Here is a 25,072-nt window from a genome sequence, read left to right as displayed (position 1 = left end):
TTTGCAGATTTAAAAAAAAAGATTTTGTAGCAATGTTTCTTTAAGTAGAATTGTTTATCGCAGTTTTGCGAAGATGTTTAAAATATGACTATTTACACTTGATAAAGGGAAATATTTTTGAATACATTTTTCTAAAAAGAAATCAGCATCACAAGATCTAACGGAAGTCTAACTGAAAAATATAATTTCCATTGAATCTATGGTGTTTTTTTTATTTGCTCAGCATAGTTTTACGTACATGACACAGTGTACATCTGAGTGGTAGCTGGGAATAATACTTATTTTTGGTCAACATACATTTCCTAATTATAAATTCCAATATATCTGCTCCTTGTTTACTCTGCGGAAGGTGACAATTTATGTTCAATGAAATGCCGCATAACCACATTTTTATTCAAGTGCATACTTATTGAAGAAAGAAAACATTTAATTTTGCCACTTGTGTTTAGGTTAGTGTAATGATAGACTGAAAATAGAGCAGTGCAAGTTCAGAGATTACGACTATAAACCAATTGTGTGTACAATTTTTCTCAGACACTGGTCTCCTTTATGACCTTTGATTCAAATACATTATTTCAAATGTGTTTTGACAAATGAAATAGAATTGAAGTAATCTGGAAAGGTAACTGCACAAAACTTTGAAGGTTTTAGTGCTCTCTTAGGAATGCAACTGAACTCTAATTTATGATTGAATCGCGGCAGGGCACACTGAAATGAAAACACTGCATTTAATATATAATGAAACAGCTGACAGTTGATCAACACCTCAATGAGATAACAAATTTTAGTGTCCCAGCCCTAAGTTCATGAGTGTTCCTTATCTTGTTGATAAAATGACATCAGTTTCCATCGTTAAAGGAATTTTTGTTTTTAGAAAGAGAAATGTGTATTTATAATTTGACACCGGTAGTTAAATTTTATGAGATTAGTAAACTAAAAGGCTTTAAGTGAGTTTTTCCCCCAACACATCCATGTTTTTACTTAAGAACAAGGGCTTCCCATTCAGGCTCAGAAAAGTTACCTAAACAAAAATTATTTTTAAGGATGAAAAGCATCGGTGCTTAGACTGAGATGCAACTCGTTTTAGTAAGATCACCATTCATCAGGGTTCAGCAGAGCTTAAGAGGTGAATTTTCCCTGTTTACAAATGTTGCACATACATTCCCTTACCAATATTTTTAATGACAAGATTATGCAAAGACTTAACCCAAACCATTAGCAAACATCCTGCCAAAAGTGTACAAATTGTGTATTTAACAATGCAATGTACAAAGGCCCATTTGTATTCAATACAAATATCTGATCGTGCCTGTTATTAAAATTGTATTGAAATTTACCTTGCTGAAGATTATATCAAATGCATTGCTGAAATTGTGTTTTCTTTGCTTCTTTCAAAAACAGCTAGAATAAATAGAAACATTTAAGATTTCAGTAAAAGATACTGCGATAGGATTGAGAATATCAGCAAGTGTTGGAAACATTTCTGCGCTGGGAAGCTAACTCCCTCCCGCCTGCACAAAGATGGGAGACAAAAAGAGACATAAGGGAGGGCAGTGGTACAGCGCCAAGAACGAAACGAATAATGCAGGAACAAAGCCGAAAGATAGAGCACAACAAAAGCTCGGGAGATTATGGAGTCAGGCAAAATCAAAAAAAAAATGTAAATGCATGATTGAAAGCAATTTAATGATAAAGAACAGGAGGGAGACAAACAAGAGAAGGGAAATGGGGGAGGGAGGGGGGATGGGTTGGGAATTAAAAGGGCATAGTAAAAAGGAAAAGAATGAATAAGAAATAGATTGAAACAAAAATAGAGCGACACATGAAAGGTAAAAGAAACAAAGAATAAAATTGATGAACAGAAATACAGAGGATGAGAACATAAAAAATTAAAATGTTATCAAAAGAAAAGCAGAAATAATTTTGAGCTTAATAATGGAGATAGTCCAGCCTTTTTTTCAAAGAATAATTTGTTTTATACCTCTCTTATTAATCCTATTGAAATAATATACATTTCTACTAACTTTTCCGTTTAAACTGTAGTAATTTTCATTAACTGTTTTTGAAACTTAGAAATCCCTTTCCAAAGAACTGCATTCTTAGTTACCCGCATTCATATTTCACAAAATGAAAGACTAAAATAAAAATGAGATTTTTCTGTTAACAATAAATGTCTGCTGAATGGACAATTCTCACACAGTAGCTGCATGTTCGGGATCATTTACATTTATGAGTTATAAAATCCTGTGTCATTTTTGTACCCTGTTATTAAAATAATGTGAAAAGAAAATTCAAATAAAACAGAGGAAAAATAGCTGGAAGAACTCAACGTCAGGCAGTATCTGTAGAGGCCAAGATTTGGGGTATTTTTTAAGCTGGAATGACAGGCATTTGATTAGGAAGGGTGCCAAAGGTTAAGGGGAGAAGGCAGGAGAATGGGGTTGAGAGGAAAAGATTGACCAGCCATTATAGAATAGGCTCAATGGGCCGAATGGCCCAATTCTGCTCTTATGACTTATGGTCATGAACAAGTCATGGACAGTTGAGAAATTTAGGTTGAGACCTTTCACCTAGACTCAGAGTAACTGGAAAACAGCCAGTATAAAGAGGGGGGGGGGGGGGGGGGGGGTGGGTGCAAGCGATAGGAAGATATGGGTGAGCTACACTTGATGGGCAGATTGATCAGGGGGAAGATTGAATTCTCCAATTTCAGCTACCCCATACCCCCTCTGCATCTTCCTTGTTCCTCCTATCTATCCTGGTCCTCTCTCACACATCCTTCTTCTTACTTTACCCCTCAGACCCCCAACAACACTGTAGGTCAGTAATGTCCACATCCCAATAATGAATTTAAAAAGCACAATATTTGATGCAATTGTTGTTAATAAACAATAAGTTGGAGATGGGATTAATGGAGGGAGGATGAAATATTCTGATCTCCAGCAAATAAAGATGACCTTATTCTCAAAGGCACCAGAGTGTTTTGGCCCAGAAGTTATGGTGGCTGAATTCATTAATATATTCACATCTGAAGTTGACACATTTCTATTCTATAAAATAATTAAGGGATTTGGTGAGAGAACAGGTAATTGGATCTGGCATGAATTAATTGAACAGGCTCAATGGGCTGAATGGCTACTCCAACCTCTTCTGATATTAAAGTCTTCACAGAAAAATAGAAAAGAGGGCAACTTCTCCCATTTAAAAACAGGATGATTTCCTCAGAGAAATTAAATTTAGACATTAGTTACATGTACATTTTTTGTGTAAAATAATAGTTACTATAAGAATTAGTTATACATCAGCATTTTGCCAGTATAGTATTGTCGTCTTATACAATATATGCAGCCTTATTTTAATATTGCCATCAAAAACTATCTCTATTGTACCACAATTCACTCATTGCGCAGAGTTAGGAACATTGTAATGAGAAGTAGAATTTCTAAGATGGATGACTTCTTGAATAATATTTTGCTAAGCAAAATGTTATCAATCAAAACGACCAGGAATTTCCATGATGGAATTGTATTGTTATGTAGAGAGCACATAACGTTGTTTGTTACAGCAAAAACAAAGTTTTGTAAATTGTAAAACAAACTGCTGGAGGAATTCAGCAGCTGCAAATTTCAGCGTCTTCAGTGTGTGTGTGTATTGTCTAAAAAAAGTGAATGGCTTTAATGTAAATTGAACATACGTAATTTGCAGAATTAGCATGCTTTACTCATGTTATAGTGGCCTTTTAAGATATCTCAAAGTAGTTTGGTTAGCAAAGTACATTCCAAGGTTTGTAGATGTAAGAAATGTAGCAACCAAGTTGCACAGTAAACCCCTTCAGCAAAACAACGTCCATATACATTGTTTGGTGCTATTTGTGAGATTGGCCAGGGCACTGGAATAATTCCCCTCCTGAGAGGCATTTCTTCCTTTCAATGTCAATGTCGCCCACCCCTCTGTCCACGTTGGGGAGCAGACTGGGCCCTTCTGGAACCTTCCACGCAGTGGGCGACCTCCAACCGCGACTAACAAAAAGCTTCCTCGCGCTGGGACCTGACACCTAAACCAACAACCTGGGGACTGGCGGTGAAGATGGGAGAGAGACTGGCGGTGAAGATGGAGGAGAGAGATGTCACCTGCTGCTGGTGTGAAGGGTGCAACACGTTCCCTTTGGAGCTGCCATCTTGCCTCTCGAGGCCGGTGGGTCGTGGTCAGCCCCTCCCCCCCGCGCCCACTGGCCGCGCGCCGCGAGGAGAGGCGGGGCCACCCGCATTGGTTGCCTCGCGCCCAGCCCCGGGGAAGGCAAAGCAGGTTCACCTTCAGGTGGCGGGACATTTCAAATCGATTATTCTAACATTGCACCCTTTTGTCAGGCGTTATTGGGTAAAGGCAGGAGAATGGGGTTGAGAGGGAACGATAGATCAGCCATGATGGTGGAGTAGACTTGATGGGCTAAATGGCCTAATTCTGCTCCTATCAATTATAAACTAATGGACTTTTACTTATATTTGATTGTGCTTATGCATAAAATGAGTTTATTGGGTTGCATGCAGAACAAAGCGTTTCACTGTATCCAGCTGCATGTGACAATAAAGTAACTATTGAACTATTGGATAGGTTGCAGCACTTGGTATAAAACGCGTATTAATAAAGAATGAGCATCAAACAGTAGGCACATTTTAATCAATGCAAACCCCTGAAATGCTTCCGTTTTTCATTGTTTAAGAAGGAACTGTAGATGCTGGAAAATCGAATGTAGACAAAAGTGCCGGAGAAACTCAGCGGGTGCAGCAGCATCTATAGAGCGAAGGAATAGGCAACGTTTCGGGCCGAAACGTTGCCTATTTCCTTCGCTCCATAGATGCTGTTGCACCCGCTGAGTTTCTCCAGCACTTTTGTATACCTCCGATTTTCATTGGGCGTGTGATATGGAACATGCAACTATCCATTAAATTTAATTACCTCAAATCATTGTCTCATTTGGTGCAAAAGTAACTTTAAAAACTCGAGCAAAGCACAAAATGCTGGAAGAACTCAGCGGGCCAGGCAGCATCTGTGGAGGGAATGTGTATCGCCCGGGTCAGGTCTGAAGAAGAGTCCCGACCCGAAACGTCGTCTGGCCATTCCTTCCACGTACGCTGCCTGACCCGTTGCACTGCTCCAGCACTTCGTGTTTTGCTTAAGATTCCAGCACCTGCAGTTCCTTGTGCCTCATAATTGACTCTAAAACTCCCATCGTTTCACTCTTTAACAATATCTAACAAGTCTCCGTTAGTTCTGCCTGTTGGCCGGGCGCTGCGGGCTTGGAATGGAGTTTATTTGGTACAATGTTAGAGGGGGAAATGACACAGCGACAAGCAGGAACAAGAACCCAATGATGCCGGCTGCTCCCGAGATACCGACAGGCTGTTTAGTGCGACACAGAATGCTGGAATAACTCAGCGGGACAGGCAGCATCTCATGAGAGAAGAAATGGGCTGTTTAGAAAGCCGAGACTGCAACTCCTGGAGGGTTGCGAAACATCCTACCTGTATTTTACAAATAATTCCACGGCTTTATCTAGCTTACTTCACGTTCAGTTTTGAGTGTGGACTTGAATATCTCGATTTCACAAAATAGGTGCCGCTAACCTGATAAATGCGAGCAATGTTACCTGTATCGCCACGCAGAAATGCCCCGGGCACTTCGACTAATTAATTAAACTTCGGAAATATAACATTCTAAGTCTATGAGATTGTCTCGGACGCATTCACTGACGTTTTCTGAGATTCTGTGAAATGTTCCTGCAATTGGAAGGACTGAATTCGAAAACCCGTGAAAAAAAAAGATCATGACAAATGCGAATAATCAGATCAAACATGCTATGGATGGGCAGTGATAGACTCCCATCCCGTCCACTCCCCCAGTGCTGCAGCTGAGCCCTAATGAGGGGGCAAAAAAGACCGTTACTTATCATCCCACTGAAACGTCTGTGAATCCTCTAGTCAATAGTTTGATCAATATCCTTCCGATGCTTAAATAAATATCCTTTTGAAATATAATATTCTAAGCTCTGAGATTCGTTCGCTTGCTGCTTTCTGTGGTTATACAAGATGTTCCTGCATTTGGGAGAAATCAGTGAGAAATATATTCCTCACAATTCCCGGTTCTAACAGGACGTTTAATCCCCCCCGGTTAGAGGGTTCTCATTCATGCCACCCCCGCCAAGATCACCCACTTGAGATTTAGAGTCTCTCTGTTTAGCAGCATGCGTGGTTTGTTTCTCGTGTCGGACTGATGCCTGCGTCGCTTCACTCCCCATTCATACGGATAGTAATCATCAACTGAGCCTTCGACAGTCCGTGTTAAACTTACAGGTCGCCCCACAGCGTATACGCTCGGCAGCATCTGGACCCGCAGTTGGCGGAGGGGGGGGGGGGGGGGGGGGGGGGGGGCGACAAGCGGGGAGAAGAGTTCGGACGCGGGGGGGGGGGGGTCCAGCTTGGACAGGTGAACCTTGTATCAATTCCAACAATTCCCCGTTCCTGCTTTCTCCCCATATCCCTTGATCCAGTTAGCCCTAAGAGCTAAATCTCTGAATACATCCCGATGAGTTACTCCAGCACTTTGTGCCTATCTCTGGTATAAACCCGCATCTGCAGTTCTTTGTTTCTACATGCAATGAACCTCCTTTCTGCCCCTTTTTACAATCAACTCCAGCAACGGGGAAGTGGACTGGAGGGGAATATATCATTGTCCATCCACTCACTGCATGTTTGAACACAATTACAAATGTAGAATGTGTTGGAAGGACCTGCAGATGATGGTTTAAACCGAAGAAAGACAGAAAAAGCTGTAGTAACTCAACGGGACGGGCAGCATCTCTGGAGAGAAGGAATAGGTGATGTTTCGGGTCGAGACCCTTCTTCGACCCGAAAAGTTCCCCATCCCTCCTTTCCAGAGATGCTGCCCGTCCCGCTGAGTTACTCCAGCTTTTTGTGTCTATCCAAATGTAGATTTCTTGGAGCTCTTTCTCCCCTGTGGTAATATTAAACAATCTCTACAAACGGTTAAATAAAAAAGGTGACAAATTACAGCCCGAAGGCATCCAAGAATGCTGGATATACTCAGCGGGTGAGGCAGCATCTATGGAGTGAAGGAAATATGTGACGTTTCGGGTCGAGACCCTTCTGCAGCCCGAACGTTATTTGCCACTCATGCATATTGAATGACACCGACCCTAAAACGATGAAAACATGACATGTTATCAATGACGCCCCCGACTCCGTGGCGGGGTTCAGTTATGAGTGAGTGTAATCAACGAGTCTGATCAATTTAAAATTACAATTAAAATCCCACCCCCAGAACGCGCAAATATTTAATGTTACCCAACGACCACCCAAGCCAATGGACCCTGAAGAAGGGTCTCGACCCGAAACGTCACCCATTCCTTCTCTCCAGAGATGTTGCCTGTCCCGCTGAGTTACTCCAGCATTATGTGTCTATCTTCGGTGTAAACCAGCATCTGCAGTTCCTTCCTACACACTGGAATTAATTTATTCGTTCGTGTGCTGCTATCGAAGCACGGTTTAAATCTGCCTCTGGGTGGGGTGGACTCTTTGGGACAAATTTCAGTAGAACTCACTGTGCAATGGATGCATTGGGTTTTAATATTTATTTTCTGGACTTTATTAACGACGGTAGGTTTATTGAGGGGCACGATGAATGCTCCCCCCTGCCACTGGAAGCGAGGATTCAGGTCAACTCTTTGCAGAGAGACGGTTGGATGGAACACACATTTCTTTTGCTGTTCCAAATAACATCTTCAGGGTGGGGTGGGGTCCCAACCGCCTGAATGTTCTGTCTGTAGCCCGTTTCACAATAGTCTCTCGTTAGGTGCATTAGCTTGTGAATGAGAGCGAATCTAGCACTTCTTTGCTCACTAATTCCCCCCCTCCCATTTCAGGATCTCAGACACTCGCATAATTTCTTGCCTGTAATTAGCGGTTTAAAATGAAGCATTCCTGATTCCAAGTTAATTCCAAGTGTCTGCGCAGATCCATAAATACAATAAACCTGCCGTTATTCTCTGCAACAATATGTGTTTATGTTAAGGAATTTTGTTTTACAAACGGGTGGTGCTGCAGGAGTAACAAACAGTCTTTGCATCTTCTCGAATAAAATCGTAGTGTTCAGTTACTTCATAACTCAGATGTTTTAGTTTTGGTCCGCATGAGAGTGAGATGCTGGTGTGTCACGGCAGTGAAAGTGTGATAGGTCGTCGAACAATCGTTGTTATCGATTGCTTCAATAGGGCCATATCTCAGTTACGCCTGTGGGCTGGCCCGCGTCTCCATGGCGAACTGATATGTGACTGACTGTGTGTGATTTCTATAAATGACTGTCTTCAGAGAGAGGGTCAGAGGGAAAATAGACATTTGAATATCCAGGTACTTCGGGAGGTTCTTGTTTGTGACCGGACCTCTCCGTCTCTGCCACGGAACCCCCCACATTTTACCCCCTTATTGTTTTTTGACTCCCTCTGTTCAGCTCTTCAGTTCAAGGTGATGGACTACGTTTATGACGATGATCTTGACGAACTGTGCCCGGTTTGTGGAGATAAAGTATCCGGTTATCATTACGGACTACTGACCTGTGAAAGTTGCAAGGTGAGTTTAGATGTTGCCACTGTCTGGATTCTGCGGTGGTCCAAGTTAATTATATAAAATAACAAAGTGCGCCAGTTTCACCATGAAAATTGACAACAAAATGCCCAACGAGAGAATAAAGAAAATGCACATTAAAACATAATAATAATAATAATGCCTAGAAAATGCACCGTGCAGAGTTTTGGGTTTGGATGTCTCTTTGGAGAGTGGATGCAGACACTTGGTTCGATTTGCTTTCGGTTTTGTATCAGGACGGGTCAGGGTTAATTTTTTGGGGTCTTCACAACTTGCCACCTTGTCCCCGTAGGGATTTTTCAAGAGGACTGTGCAGAACAGCAAGCGCTACACTTGCACCGAGAATCAGAGTTGCAAAATCGACAAAACTCAGAGGAAGAGATGCCCGTATTGCAGATTCCAGAAGTGCCTGACAGTGGGCATGAGATTAGAAGGTAAGTCTCACTTCCCCGGCTTCACCTTTTAGACCAGGAAGCATAGAAGCCCCCCTGAATCTCTAACAATGGCAGCGCTGTAAACAGTTAACCTGACAACTAACTGCATGCAATAATATATATTGAAAGACGCGCCGCGAGAAATAAAATGTTACTTTTAGTCTTTAGAACTCTAAAGTATGATTATACAGATTAGCCGAAATTCTATGGGCCACAATTATAAACACACAAGATTCACCAAAGACTGAATTTTCCTTACAACTGGCTATCAAGTTTTAGACTGCCACAAATTATTTTTATTTTATTGAGTCGAACAGCTAGTTTATTTTTGTTTCTGTTCAGGTCACTTTATGTTCCACGAGCGAGATGTTTTGGTTATAGAATATCTGCAAGGAAAACTCATGTGCAGGCCTTTCACACAGTGACTATTATCGACTCTAATTTACTTCAATCGGCAGAAGCAATAATGTGAGTCTGGCCCAGCAGACACACCGTGGATTAATATTACGAAATGGGAGCTATCTGTTCCCCGACTTGAGTTAGCTAATGAATTGAGTTTAACCTTTGATTTATATATACACATATCACAACGGGTTCCTTGCTTTAAAATAACAAATCTCCGTAATCCTTTGCGTGAAAATCACAATGCCTGTGTTGGAGAAAAAAATAAATGAAATTGGGTACAGGTGGTCTATGAGAAATGAGTATTATTTAATGGTAAACTTCAGGCTGTTATCCCATAGAAGAATGACCTGAAAAAACATTTTATTTTTCTGATGTTGAAATACTCAAATAAATAACAGTAAGCTCCCCATCCTTAAAACTGCAATGTAAGTGACTTAAGTATAATCGCAAACTGCTATAAGATAATAGTTAAAATATGGAAAAAAAAAGAATTTTGTTTGTGTAGTGGTGACGGTAATTTTGAAAGAATTATTACGCATCAGAACTTTGATGTTCTAAGATCTAATTCTTAAGCATGTTTCTATCAAATAATGAAATAGAATAATAGCCACAGTATATCAATAAATATTCCTACAAAAGTCATAATATGTATAAAATGTCTATCCGTGTTTTGTTTAAAATGAGAAAAGATTTGGCTAGTTATAGAGAATTAAGAAAATAATTGTTGTACTGTTAATGCAAGTTTTTACAATAGCATGTCATCGGCGTGAGAAATTATTATTCTTTTTTACTGTGGCTCCACTTAACATTTAATTTTCAATCTAGTCCTTTGCAAGTATTTTGTTATTTTTGATTGTTGGTCTTGCATGTTTTTTTTGTAGCTGCAGATCACCATCTATATCATGTCTGATGACTACACTAGACTATATATTTTATATGGGCATTTAAAAAAAGCACTAAATACAATTCCCTTGGAAAACAAACCAATTGTAAATAATTAGCATTTGACTTTTACAGTTTTAACTAATGAATAAAGATCCTGAAAGCCTACTTGAAAAAATTGATTTTGTTTGTTTCACCAATCAACTCCATGCTAGCAATAAATGTAAATTCACTGGAGTGACATTTTCATTCATTTTGCTTTACGGATGCTACGCAGGTCTCTGGGATTGAACATGTGGATTACTGCCTAATTCCACTAGTTTGTTAAATGCGTTGTGTAAGAGTGCAATGGTGGTATCCTGGCAATGCTGTAAAATGTTGATATTAATATGATTTAAAAGGTGCACATTGTGATAATAATTAGCTATTTCAGATGAGTTTTATGTTATAAAGTTGATGCATCTCTTCACTGACTTATTTAATATCCGATTTTGCTAAACAATAACGAAAAAGTGGAGAAAATGGAACTAAAATAATTTTTAAAATCTAAATTCAAGCTTTTGAAATAGGTTGCTGGGCAACGAATGTCCCAGTATCTTCACACCAAAGCTTTACACAGCCCATTTTGGAAAAAAACTGCAGATGCTGGTTTAAATCAACAAAATGATGGAGTAACGGGACAGGCAGCATCTCTGGAGAGAAGGAATGGGTGACTTTTCGGGTCGAGACCGTTCTTCAGACCTGACACCCGTTCCTTCTGTCCAGAGATGATGCCTGTCCCGCTGAGTTACTCCAGCATTTTTTGTGTACCTATACACAGTCCGTATGGTCGCCAGAATTAAACCATCCAAGGCATTTGTGTAGTGGCTCCATCTGCATTTGTGAAGTTACATCTTAAATGCTATGGTCTTGGTAAAATGTTGATGATATCCAATCATAGGCAATGAATAAAGGTTTTGAGGTGACTTTCTCAGATTTATGTGGCTGTCACATTTAAACTATTATTTGACACAATCCTCCCATTTAATCGTCTTTATAAATTGCAAAAAAAAAAGTTCTGAATTATAAATTATTTAATTTCTGATTTTTTAAATCTTTCCCATTGTGTTGTTGCTTGGAATTAATAACAATGTTACATTCCCGTCGGATAAATTATGGTTAACTTGTCAACGTGCTTGAGGGAAAATTTAAAGTTTATGGCAATTATACAAGGCGTGGATACTGAGGCAGGGTCTCGACCCGAAACGTCACCCATTCCTTCTTTCCAAAGATGCTGCCTCACCCGCTGAGTTACTCCAGCATTTTGTGTCTACCTAGCTAGTTGCTATATACTTGGTTGGATACATACTTTACTTGAAGTATTGTATAGTTTGGTCTTCTTGCCAAAGAAAGCTTACACTCAGAGAGAAGGCTGGAAAGATTGAACAGACTGCTTCCTGGGTTGGTGGATAGACACAACATGCTGGAGTGACTCAGCGGGTCAGGCAGCATCACTGGAAAAAAGAAATGGGTGACGTTTGAGGCCGGGACCCTTCTTCAGACTGAGAGTCAGGGGAGAGGGAAACTAAAAGTATAAAAAGGTACAGATGGCCAAGGAACCCATAATAAGCCCATTGCTGGTGTGGAGGAGGTGATAACGAAGGGATACAAACAGTGAAACTAGCAGGACCACTAGGGTGGGGGAGGGTTGGAGAGAGAGAGAGGGAATGCAAGGGTTACTTGAAATTAGAGAAATCAATATTCATACTGCTGGGTTGCAGGTTGGCTGAGGGAAGAGAGTTTGAGCAGGCTAATCACATGCTGTCTACAACATAGAATATGGGGCAAGGATCTAATTGAAAATTAAAGGGCTGAACCAGCCGGATGCACAGATAATGTTTCCCCAAGTCAAGGATTCAAGATTGGTCGTCGAATCATAAATTTTCAAGTCAGTATGATGTAGAATATGCACATGCCACTGGGCAATCTGTGAACACGATGCAGGGAAAGTGGAGCCAAGTAGAGGATCAGCCATGATCTTGCTGAATGGCGGATATGGTGGACATGGCCATCTTCTACTCCTGATTCTGTTGTTCTTATGTTTAAATGATTACATTGCAGATAAAGAAGCCACAGTACGAGCCCACAAAGGGACGGGGATGGGATTATCATTAATATTGACTCCGAGGAAAAGGTTCCACTTATTAAAGTTATTTTCTTGTCAAGATAATCCCATAATTAATTACAAAATACTTAAATCTAATATATATTTTAATGATATTAATTAAATGCAGCCTTGATTAGAACAAATAAGAGCAAAGAGTGGGCCTGACAGGAGAGAAATTTATCTTTGAACCCAAAATCCTGCAGTTGCTTTAAATGAAATGGTTTACCTGAGCAATATGGCCTATTTTGCTTGGTGAATAGGTCCCTATTATCAAGTTGATTGGATGGTGGTCATTGAATTGAATGGGCTTTGCATTATCATTGCTGAAAGAAAGGAAGGGAAAGGGTCCTCTGAACCAGAAAAACTTCAAGGGGAGGGAGATCTACTGATAATAACACCAGAGGACAATTGTGAGAAAATCCTGATTTTGCCACCTTATAGAATGGCGCAATTTGATTTCCCCCCTTATAAGCACAAATGTTAATGTAGTATACAAAAGCAAAGTACTAAACACAGTCAAGATGAGAAACACAATTGAAATACGAGTAAAACTGGGCAATTTTCAAGAAGCTCTGATTCTGGGTAATGAATTGTGCTGTGGATTTAGTGACAAGGAAACATTCTCCAATTTCAGTTTTGTTTGGAATGAAGCATCTGTCACCCAATGAGACTGACGTACTGCAGTACATAGGAGGGAATCAATTTTGCTGCAAGTTATTCAGAAAGGGAAAACTGAAGATGCTGGAAATGTGAAAGTAAAACAGAAAATGCCAGAAACATTCAGTCTGTCAGGCAGCATCTAAGGAGCAAAGCAAAGAGACACAGTTAATGGCTGAAGAAGGATCCTGACCTGAAATGTCCATCAACATATCCATTCCATCCACAGATGCTGCTGAGTTCCCTCAGCAATTTGTGCTTTGTTCAAGATTCCAGCATCTGCAGTTCCTGTGTCTCGAATGCCTATCCATACATCTTTTAAATGCTACTAATGTATCTGCTTCGACTACCACTTCCTAGCAATGCGTTCCAGGCACTCACCACCCTCTGTGTATAAAAAACATGCCCTGCACATCCTTTTTAAACTTTGTCCCCTCTCACCTAAACATCAGCTCAGTTTTCTCTCTTTTCAAATGCTGCCAGAATTCCTGAAAACAACATAACAATCCTTTAACTTTCGTAGCAGCAGATTGCATGTTAATGTGTCAGACTAATATCACAGCATGGGTAAGAGAAAGGGATTCAAGTTAGCACATTTTCCAAGTAAACATTGTCACTATGATTTAAAAAATCAATTAATATCAATATCCATTTTCCAAGCAAACAAAAATTAGGGAGATTGTCCCAATTAATCCAATGTTGTGAATTAATCTCCCAGCAAATGTTTGGGATCTGAGAGAAATCCGGAGCACCGGGAGTAAACCCATGCAGTCACAGGGAGAACGTGCATACTCCACACAGACAGCACCCGAGGTTAGGATCAAAATAAATATTTTATTTTGTCCAACTTGAAGTCAAATACACATGAACCATGAAGGGCAAACATTTGCAAACTTCCCATTGGAAAATACTAGCTAACACTCAACTATCAGGAAATCTCTGCGGAGTTTACCCTTCGCAACTGGTTTGATTTGACTCCAAATAGTGCATGATCACTTTCTTTCTTAAAGTTCAGGAGTTCAGGAGTCCATCATTAGACGCCTAGTCTAGTTTTGAGCAGTCTTGGCAGTCACGAAATGGCAGGATGGTGGAAGATTGTATTGCAATGCAAATGAGTGCAAAAAAAATTAATTAAAATTAATCAAAATTAAAGTACAGTCAGAGTATGTGACAGCAGCTCTGGGAATGGGTGTGAAAGAGGTCCTGGAGTCTGATAGTAGTGGGGAAGGAGTTGTTTATGTCCGGATGTCTGAGCTCTCAATCTTCTGTATCTACTCTCAGAAAGCAGAAGGGGGAAAAGGGAATGGCCAGGGCTTCCTTGATGATACTTCCAGTCTTCCTGATGCAATGCACTGTAAAGATGGAAGGAATTGACGAAGCTGTGATGGACAGGGCTGTGTTCACCACTCTCCACAGGTTCCGGCGGTCAAGAGCAGAGCAGTTGTCCGAACAGGCCGAGATGCATCCCGTCAGAATACTCTCTGTGGCACATCTGGTCGAAGTTCCAGAGATTTGTCATGCAGGGAAACCTTGCAGAGTTTTTATTTCCACCCTTATCTCATAAGGCAAGAGTCTTGGAGCACAGGAGAATGAGGGGTGATCTTATAGAGGTGTATAAAATCATTAGAGGAATAGATCGGGGAGATTAGCAGAGTCTCTTGCCCAGAGTAGGAGATTCGAAAACCATAGGTTTAAGGTGAGGGGGGAAAGATTTAATAGGAATCTGAGGGGTAACTTTTTCACACAAAGGGTGGTGGGTGTATGAAACGAGCTGCCAGAGGAGGTAGTTGATGCATGGACAATTGCAACATTTAAGAAACAATTAGACAGGTACATGGATAGGACAGGTTTAGAGAGATATGGGTCAATTGCAGGCAGGTGGGACTAGTGTAGATGGGACATGTTGGTTAGTGTAGGCAAGTTGGGCCGAAGGGCCTGTTTCCACACTGTATGGCTCAATGACTCTATTTATGACTCGAGGACAAGCTCCTGCATTCCTCCACATCATAACAGAACAATAACTCTATCTGAGATCCTCTGTTGTTAAACATAAAGATCTGAGCAGACAGATTTCAGCCTCCTAAACCCCTCCCAAAATCCCGGAGGTTTGTGGGGGAACTCATTACAGCAGGTCAGAGGTGATATACATCACAGTGTGTGATCTGGCTCTATTCTGCTACGTGTTGGTGTGTTTCTCTTGCACCTCACTTGTGATATGCAGTTGGCTGGAGGACTGAACAGATGTGCTCTTTAATCAGGCCACTCACAGCCTATTTTCATAACCAGAAACACTCCTCCATTGAGCTTGGACGGAAGCCAGGTATAACTGTGCTCAGGCATGTGAATGGTGTAAACTGGCATCGATTTCTGTGTCTGAGGCGACCTCATGTTACTTCCAGGTAACCCACATGAAATAGACACCAGCGAGAATATCCATGTTCGCATCCTCTTCAAGATTGCTGCACATTAATATAATTTGTTGCTGCGTGAATGATTCTTTTATTTTTCCATGGCAGTACAGGTTTGGTGTATCTGAGGAAGTGGAATTAAATCTTTCCATTACTCGGAGAAGGATGGATTAGACTTGGTTTGTTCATCTGTAATTTCAGCATGCAGAATATGTGAAAGAAAGCAATTTATTCAGGATTCAATGTACAATATAACCATTTGAGTCTTATTTTCATGCAGAGTTAAGATATTACATTTCTGAAGAAGGGTTCCAACCTAAAATGTCACCCTTCCATGTTCTCCTGAGATGCTGCCTCACCCACTGAGTTACTCCAGCAATTTGTGTACATTTTTATATTAAACTAGACTAAGTTGTACCCGTTGGATCCCAGTTTCACAAGGGAGGGCTGGTCCCCCAACGCAATATTCCACCTCCCCACCAATTCCAATATTGCTGGCCGGTGGGGGGAGGGGGGGGGGGGGGGGGGGGGGGGGGGGGGGGGGTTCTGAAGCGCCAGTAAGGTGTTGTGGGCCGAAGGGACTGGCCGAATGGATTATTGGGGTGGCAGCTCAGTCACTGAGACCTCAAACACACTCACTCACTCACTCACTCACTCACTCACTCACTCACTCACTCACTCACTGACACTGACACTGACACTCACACACACTCCCACTCACACACACTCCCCAAGCGGAATATGAGGTGCTGTTCCTCCAATTTCCTATTCCGCTTGGGGAGCAGCACCTCATATTCCGCTTGGGGAGTCTGCATCCTGGGGGCATGAACATTGAATTCTCCCAATTTTGTTAGCCCTTGCTGTCTCCTCCACTTCCTATATCTCCCTCAGCCCTCGGGCTCCTCCTCCTCCTTTTTCCTTTCTTCCCCCCGCCCCACCCCCCCACCCCCCATCAGTCTGAAGAAGGGATTCGGCCCGAAACGTTGCCTATTTCCTTTGCTCCATAGATGCTGCTGCACCCGCTGAGTTTCTCCAGTATTTGTGTACCTTCGATTTTCCAGCATCTGCAGTTCCTTTTTAAACACATAAATTTATATAGCATGGAAATATGCCCATCAGGCCAACTCATCAATACCAACCAAAGTGCCCTATTGAAGCTAATTCTATTTGCCTGCATTTGGTCCATATCCCCCTAAACCTTTCCTAACCATTAAGTGAATGGATTTCCTGTCCATTGGTGAAGTGCTGTTGGGAAGGAGGTTGTGGCATGTGGTGTTGGCATTACAATTAGCAGGACAATATTCCATCACATGGACGTGTGAGATGGTGTCAAATCTTTGAAGTGCCAGGAGATGTCACTCCACAACCTGTCCCCGGTCTCTGTACTTTTATACGGCTGGTTCAGTTGAGTTTCTGGTGAATGGTGATGCTGGGGGAGCTGGTGATGGGCAAAGTTATTGTCAAGAAAGGAAAAAACTTGAAAAACCTAAGGTTGCTCTGCGTATAACACTCATGTCCGTTAGGATAGAAATCCATCTCTGTTCAGTGTTGCTATATGGGTAGTTTAGCAATGGCCGTCCATTGCATTCCTCTTTGATACCCAGTTTGGCCATAGGTAAGAACATGCCCTTTCTTTGTTTTGACCAATAATGCATAACACATAGAACATACACTGTCCAGTACAGGAACAGGCTCTTCAATTCACAATGTCTGTGCTGAACATGAAGCCAAAATAAACTAAGCTCCCTGACCTGCATGTCATCCGTATTCCTCAGTTCTCTGCATATCCATGTGTCAGAGTCACACAACATGGACACAGGTCCTTCAGCCTAACTTGCCCATGCCGATCAACATGCCCTATCTTCACTAGTCCCATCTGCCAGCTTTTGGCCCATATTCCTCTTTGGCTCATAAACCTACTCATGTACCTGTCCAAATGTGCCTCTTAAATGCTATTATGGTATCTGCCTCCACCACCACCATCCCTGTCAACTACTGCCCCACACGTCTCCTATAAACGTTGCCCCTCTCACCTTACAGCTATGCCCTCTAGTCTTTGACTTTTTCACCTTAGGAAAATGGTTCTGACTGTCTGACCTATCTATGCGTTGGGGGAATGGGTGAGTGGTGGAATGGGTTGTGTTGGAGGAACTGGTGAGTGTTGGAATATTGTGTTGAGGGAATGGGTCCCAACGGGTCCCACTTGGTCTAGTATACTTTTAAAACTTCTAACAATAATTTCTGATAAACGCTCTGCATCTCAATTGAAACATTCAAAAACTGGATATTGGAATGTGTTCTCAAATCTCAGTCCCGTAATCTTTATTTGCGGCAGGCAGGTTAAGGGCCAGGATTGAATCGCATTCATCAGTGAATAAGTCTTTATTTAATATTTGGCAACCTTATTCTTTAAGTCTCGCCACGACTGAACGCTGATTAAAAGAAGAAATTTCGGGAGGTCTGTGGATTTGGTAATTATGGATTGGAGCACTTTCTGTCAAGTGTACAACCTGATAACAAACCACTCTAGGAAAAATTATTTTACTCAGTATACTTCAATATTTACAAGACGTATCGGAGTCATCTCTTACATATGCACTGGGGGAAGGGTTGGGACAGTGACACTAACCTTATCTTCTAGTTAAACAATTGTTCAACGATGGTTATCACTCAAATAAGCATTCCAGTCTCTGCTTAACAGCAGCCCCATCAGTGTATCAAACAATATAACCCTAACCAGTTGGCAACTCAGCATTTTGTTAGGAATTCTGTGTTGAAAGTAAAAGAGAGAAAGAAACAAAATAAAACGGTTCAGAAGTTTTGCCAAAAATTGTTGAAAGGTTGAAAGAAAATAGGTTTATCTCAGCTTTAGGGGGAAAACAGCGATATTTTCTCTTTTTGATATTAATTTTCCTTCATCCCCATTCAGAGATCAGTTGACAAATTTGGAAATAAATATTTGCGAAGTCAAACAACTTCTTAAAGGTTTGTTGACTTTTGAACTCGGAAATCTTTGAAGATGCGTGGTGGGTTTTACTGCAGATATGATGTGTTTGAAATGGGATGATAACTCTCTCTCCTCGGCTTCAGATGATGAGTTTTTTTCTTTTGCTTTCCTAACCAGCCGTCCGCGCCGACAGGATGAGAGGAGGAAGAAATAAGTTTGGGCCAATGTACAAACGTGACCGTGCGTTAAAACAGCAAAAGAAAGCATTGATCCGGGCAAACGGCTTTAAGATAGAAACTGTGCCTCAAATGGTGTCATCTGTACAGAATGAATATTCGTACTCATCTGCCATACATAACGTACACTCTGTGTCCAAAAGCATCCCTCCAAACCCGGCCTTGATGCCAGTCACAGATTACGATAGAGGTCTGTATGGAGCGCCATCAGTCGGCATGGCTCTGCCAAACCACGGAACACTGCCAAGCTATCAGTACCCCTCATTTCATAGCAGGACCATCAAGTCTGAGTACCCAGACCACTATGCCAGCTCGCCGGAATCTCTGGTTGGCTACCCCTACCCAGACGCCTACCAGACCAGCTCCCCCGCCACCATCCCACAGCTGATCCTGGAACTCCTACGCTGCGAACCGGATGAACCTCAAGTCCAGGCGAAGATCTTGACCCACCTACAGCAGGAGCAGGCCAACCGGGGCAAACATGAGAAGCTTAGCACCTTTGGGCTGATGTGCAAAATGGCCGACCAGACCCTCTTCTCCATCGTTGAATGGGCCAGGAGTTGTATATTCTTCAGAGAACTTAAGGTAAGACACCCGTCAACTTTGGTTGCTTCACTGATGTGGTGATCAGCTGCGTTGAGTCGTCACCCAGACTAATTGTGGTCATTGCGACATGTAGATCATCTACCCTGTACAGGACTGCAATGCACCATCAGTTCCAGATTAGCACCCAGATTGTATCCAGGCCCACTATCCATGTAGTTCCCATCACTGACTGGGGCCAGTCAGCATCAGTTTACCTCCCTCAGTTATATTAATCCTGCCTTCCCCACCATCTCACTCCATCTTACCAGTGCGACAGGCATCTGAGGAAAATTGATTCAGTTTTCAGCTTCCTGGTTTGAATTTGTGCTGCATCACCCCAGCCTCAGTGAAGCATCCTTAGGTGCTAATGTGACATCAAAGTTGCTCTGTAAATGGAAGCTGTTGATGTTGTACGCGATGGCGTAGAGGTGTTCTGCAACTGAAAATGTTCAGCGTTGTGTTTGTGGTAGAAGTACGATTGTTTGGTTTTCATTTCGATCCATGCGAATGTTGGCTCCTTGAAGCCAAGGACATTTGGCTCCTGGTACCTGGTCCAGACTTCAATAAGATCATGGCTACCTGAACACACTAACCCCATATCCACCATACCCTTAATATATATTTAGGAAAAGATCATTGTTAGATCCTGACTACTTTCTCAATTTACATTTGAGTAAATACATAATTTAAAAGCATTGAGGCATTTAAGATACAAATGTTGTATGTGGGTTTAGAATTCAAAATGTATCTATTCATTTTGTTCCTATTTTGAATAAAATATAATATATTGATGTAAAAATCCTGTAATATCATATAATTGTTATATGTCTGTGCAGTTTCTAACCTTTTACAAGCTGACGAGATATTCTTTACAGAAAATGCAGAGTGGAATGGGTTTAGTTTTTGCAGGATCTGAGTGTCACTGGCTGGACCAGCATCTTTTATCCATCTGTAGTGGCCCCTGAGAAAGTGGTGGTGAGCCGCCCTCTTGGACCACTGCATTGCTTCTGATGAAGGTTCCTCTGTGAATTAAGGAGCACCAGGATTTAGATACAGTGATGCTGAAGGAACGATGGCATATTTCTAAGTCAGGATGGTGTGTGATGCGGAGGTTCTATCTATTATTGACTTCCCATAATGGTGATCTCCATATCTGAACTTGTATGAAGGAAACTTGCACTTAGTCACATTGGTGGGGGATTGGGAGGCGCTGTTTGAGATACCTGGGCCAGCCACTGCAGACGGTAATGGAAGGGATGAATCATTATGGTGGTAAATGGAGTGCTATTTAACCTGTGATGATGAGTGTCTTGAGCATTGTTGGACCTGCACTAACTCAATTCTTTGAGAGATCATGAAGTGAGTCCCTCACTGCAGGATGCCCAGTCTCTGACTTGATCCTTGTAATGGAAATACTTTATGTGGCTGCTCTGGTCAATGGTGACTCCCAGGATAGACACAAAATGCTGGAGTAACCCAGCGGGACAGGCAGCATCTCTGGAGAGAAGGAATGGGTGACGTTTCGGTTCGACCCATCACCCATTCCTTCTCTCCAGAGTTGCTGCCTGTCCTGGTGAGTTACTACAACGTTTTGTATCTATCTTCATTATAAACCAGCATCTGCAGTTCCTTCCTACACATTTCGTGACTCCCAGGTCATTGATACTAATTTGGCAACAGTAAAATGTGACAGTCGATGAGTTAGTGATTCGAGTCTCTCGTGTTGAAGATGATAATTGCCTGGCACCAGTGCTGTACGAGTAATACTTGGCATCTATTTGCCCATGTCTGAATGTTGTCTGCATCTAGCTGTGTGTGTGGGCACAGACTACCTTGTTATATGAGGATTGGCAAATGAAGCTGTATCGTTATCACTCCAGCATTATCGGAGGAAAGTGTCCTCAAGCGAATCAATCGTATTCAAGGCTCCCAATAGCTCTTGCTTATTTGTTTAATGAAAAAAACTTTGAAAAAAAGTCCTTTGAAAAAATAGTTATTATAAAGGTTGGAAGTGCAAGTTTCCTCGATACAACATTCAATACATTTCCTTCATACAATTCTAGGTTGAGATATGGAGATCGCCATTGTGGGAAGTCAATAAAAGATATAAACCAATGCATTGCACAAAATATCTGACATTTCCTAAACTGTGGCATTTGGAGTCTGTCGGGTTGAGTACTTAGAGACTGGTATGGGCAATATTTGAATTACACAAATTTGTTCAGACTCCGTAAAAATGTGATCATGTCACCATCAGGTTCGCTTTCTTTGGAAGTTCTATCCAGGGCATGTGGTCCTTGTGCTACAGGGTTAGTTTCTTCAGGGGCCTGGACCAAGAAACTGGGGGGAAAGTTTGCATCTGGTGGTTTGCACTAAACACAGATACATCTTGTATTCTCCTCCACACACTGGATTTCATTTTTATTGCATGCATTTATTTCTGGCAATTCAAGAGGTATTTCAAAACCTCCATGCAGTTTAAGAAATGTTACATTTTTTGAGTCTTTTGAAGAAGTAACAAACTAGTATCCGTAACAGCGGGACAGGCAGCATCTATGGAGCGAAGGAATAGATGACGTTTCGGGTCGAGACCCTTCTTCAGACTGATATGGGGATGGGGGGGGGGGGGAAGAAGAAAGGAATGGGCTGTGGGAGAGCTGGGACGGGGAGGGGAAAGAGGGAGAAAGTAAGGACTACCTGAAATTGGAGAAGTCAATGTTCATACCATTGTGTAAACCAAGCGAAATATGAGGTGCTGCACCTCCAATTTACGGTGGGACTCACTCTGGCCATGGAGGAGGCCCAGGACAGAAACGTCGGATTCGGAATGGGAGGGGGAGTTGAAGTGCTGAGCCACAGGGAGATCAGGTTGGTTAATGCGAATTGTGTGGAGGTGTTTGGTGAAGCGATCGCCAAGCCTGTGCTTGGTCTCACCGATGTAGAGCAGCTGACACCTAGAGCAGGGGATGCAATACATGATGTTGGAAGAGGTGCAGGTGAACCCCTGCCTCACCTGGAAAGACTGCTTAGGTCATTGGATGAAGTCAAGGGGGGAGGTAAAGCGACAAGTGTAGTATTTCCTGCGGTTGCAAGGGAAAGTACCAGGGGAGGGGCTGGTTTGGGTGAGAAGGGACGAATTGACCAGGGAGCTACGGAGGGAGCCGTCTCAGCAGGAAGCAGACAGGGGAGGAGATGGGAAGATGTGGCCAGTGGTGGGATCCCATGGACTCCATCCAAGTAACGGGATTCCACCACTGGCCACATCTTCTCATCTCCTCTCCCTTAAATCTTTCTCATTAACACAAACCCCTCCCCCCCCCACAACTTCCTCCCCTTCCCCCCCAACTTCCTTCCTCCCCCCCCCCAAGTATATGAGGATAACTAGCTCCCCCCTATCTTGTAATCCAAACTCAACGCCTGTTGGTTCAAGCTTGATTGATTTCCCCCAATCAGCTATGTTGTTATTGTTAGCACCAACCTACATCCTTCCAGTGATGAAGCATTCAGTAGTCATTCGCAGGTGAACACCCAACAAAACTTGATGCAACCAATGCATTTGGACAACTGATTTGAACCTTGGCCAAAGTAGGTGGTTTTAAGGCATGTTTCACAGGAAAGAAAGATATCAGAATGAAGAGGTTCAGGGAGGATCACCCCGTAATTTACAACACTTGATTGCAGCACAGTGGTGCAGTTGGTCAAGCAGCTTCCTCACAGCGGCAGATACAGAGACCACGGTTCAATCCTGACCTTGGGTGGTGCCTGAGTAGAGTTTGTATGTTCTCCACATGACAGCACTGGTTTCCTCCTGCTGCTCCAGTTTCCTCCCATATTGTAGTTAATTGGCCTCTACAAATTGTCCCTAGTGTGTAGGGAGTGGATTAGAAAGTAGGATTACATAGAACTAGTGTAAACAGGTGATTAACAGATGAAGAGGGATTGCACCAGGATTGGAAAATTATAAGGAAAGATTGGTTAGAATGAAGTTGCTTTCTTTGGACACAAAGGGCTGGAGTAACTCAGCATCTCTGGGGAACATGGATAGGCAATGTTTTGGGCCAGGACCCTTCTTCAGACTGATTGTAGTTGGGGGGGAGGAAACTAGAAGAGGGTCAAGTCCAGTATGGTGATGGAAGCATGAACTTCATTGAATTCCATCAGTGCATGGGGTGTGTATTGAAGAACCATCAGCTGTAGGTCAGAGAGTTCATGCTGGAAGGACAGTATAAGTTGGGTAGCTTCATTTTGACCAACTTGAAAATGATGGGCTGAGTGGCATCTTATTGTTTATGAGCTAAGGTTTCCACGAAGGAATTCACAGCTAGAGCTTTGATGATTCAACAGTTTATTTAGTTCAGTCTAATTTATTGTCACTTGCCTAGAGGTACAGCAAAATGCTTTTTGTTGTTTGCTATCCAGTCAGCAGAAAGACTATACATGAATACAACCAAGCTATCCACAGTGTACAGATACGGGATATATACAATACAATACAATACAATTCAATTTATTGTCATTTGGACCCCTTGAGGTCCAAACGAAATGCCGTTTTGTTTGGACCTCAAGATAAATTCCAGCAATGTCCGATTAAAGATAGTCTGATGGTCGGTCTCCAATGAGGTAGATGGTAGCTTAGAACTGTTCTCTAGTTGTTGATAGGATGGTTCAGTTGACAAAGGTCAAAGGACAAAGGACAAAGGACATTTATTGTCACATACACCAATTGGTAAAAAGCTTGTTCTGCATGCTATCCGGTCAAACCATACTAGATAAGAACACCATAGAACTTCTTCTGGACCAGCACTTGCCGGAGTCATCTTGTAACGAGCTAGATGAGGGGCTGGACAGTGGTGATGAAGGAGTTAAGATTGAGTGCATCCCAAGGCCACAATTGGGAAATCACGATGCTGACGTAGGATTGTTGAGTGGAGGTGATTGTGGACATGGGGAGGTGTGAAGGGTCTGGAAACAAGGGGGGAAGTGTTCCAACGTCAGCTGTTGCCTCAGTTTAAGAGCCGACCCGGATCAGGGAGCTCGGGAGTGGTAGGTGAATGGGACAAGGAAAGAGTTAGGATTTGGGCAGCAGAGTTAAAAGGAGTAGTGGATGATAAGTCATTGAAAGAGACGCTCCAGGATTGTTAAGCCTCAAATCAATAAAGGGGAGATGAGGTGAAGCCCAGGTGGAGATGCAAGGTATTAAGGCGATAGTATAATATCTCTATTATTGATAGATCTATATCCATTAGATACAGATATATATACACATAGATGTAAATGTGTATAATATCTACCTATAAATGTAGATGATATGATACATATTATCTAGAACCACTGGTGTAGTTAAACAAGAGTATTTTACCTTCTCTTAAGCATTCAGAGGCAAGCTGTTAAATTCTGGTCTCAAAATAATGCCTGGATCCTGAGGTTTGCAGGGACATGCTTTACCAAGATAGCAACGGCTATCCAACCATACAACAATCAAACTAATTACAGCCAAACTAATCTTAGACTCCCGATTTGACCATTGTTTATGTCATTGCTTTCCATGGCAAGTGTTGCCCAAGCTGATGAAACAGACTAGCCTCCTCTCACCATGCCATCTCCACATGATGGCTTCCCGTCTACGAGCAGCTCTGGTGCCGATCATTGGTTGAGGCCTCAGTCAATAATGATCCCCGTTTCCCCATGAGTCACCTGGCCAGGTGCCTTTAGTAT

General features: G+C 42.2%; 1 protein-coding gene across 1 annotated transcript in view; it reads left to right on the top strand.

The window, feature by feature from the left end:
- The window catches only part of nr5a1 (nuclear receptor subfamily 5 group A member 1), a 61,788-nt gene that overhangs the window by 1,526 nt on the left and 35,190 nt on the right, over positions 1-25,072 (top strand). Inside the window, exons 2-4 of the mRNA XM_033048875.1 lie at positions 8,524-8,642; positions 8,950-9,091; positions 18,714-19,357. Coding sequence (XP_032904766.1) covers positions 8,524-8,642; positions 8,950-9,091; positions 18,714-19,357 — 905 coding nt within the window. The remainder of the gene's footprint in view (positions 1-8,523; positions 8,643-8,949; positions 9,092-18,713; positions 19,358-25,072) is intronic.

This window comes from Amblyraja radiata, chromosome 32, assembly GCF_010909765.2.
Source record: "Amblyraja radiata isolate CabotCenter1 chromosome 32, sAmbRad1.1.pri, whole genome shotgun sequence".
NCBI lineage: Eukaryota > Metazoa > Chordata > Chondrichthyes > Rajiformes > Rajidae > Amblyraja > Amblyraja radiata.
The sequence above is the reverse complement of the archived record's forward strand: the minus strand, read 5'-3'. Positions and strand labels throughout refer to the sequence as shown.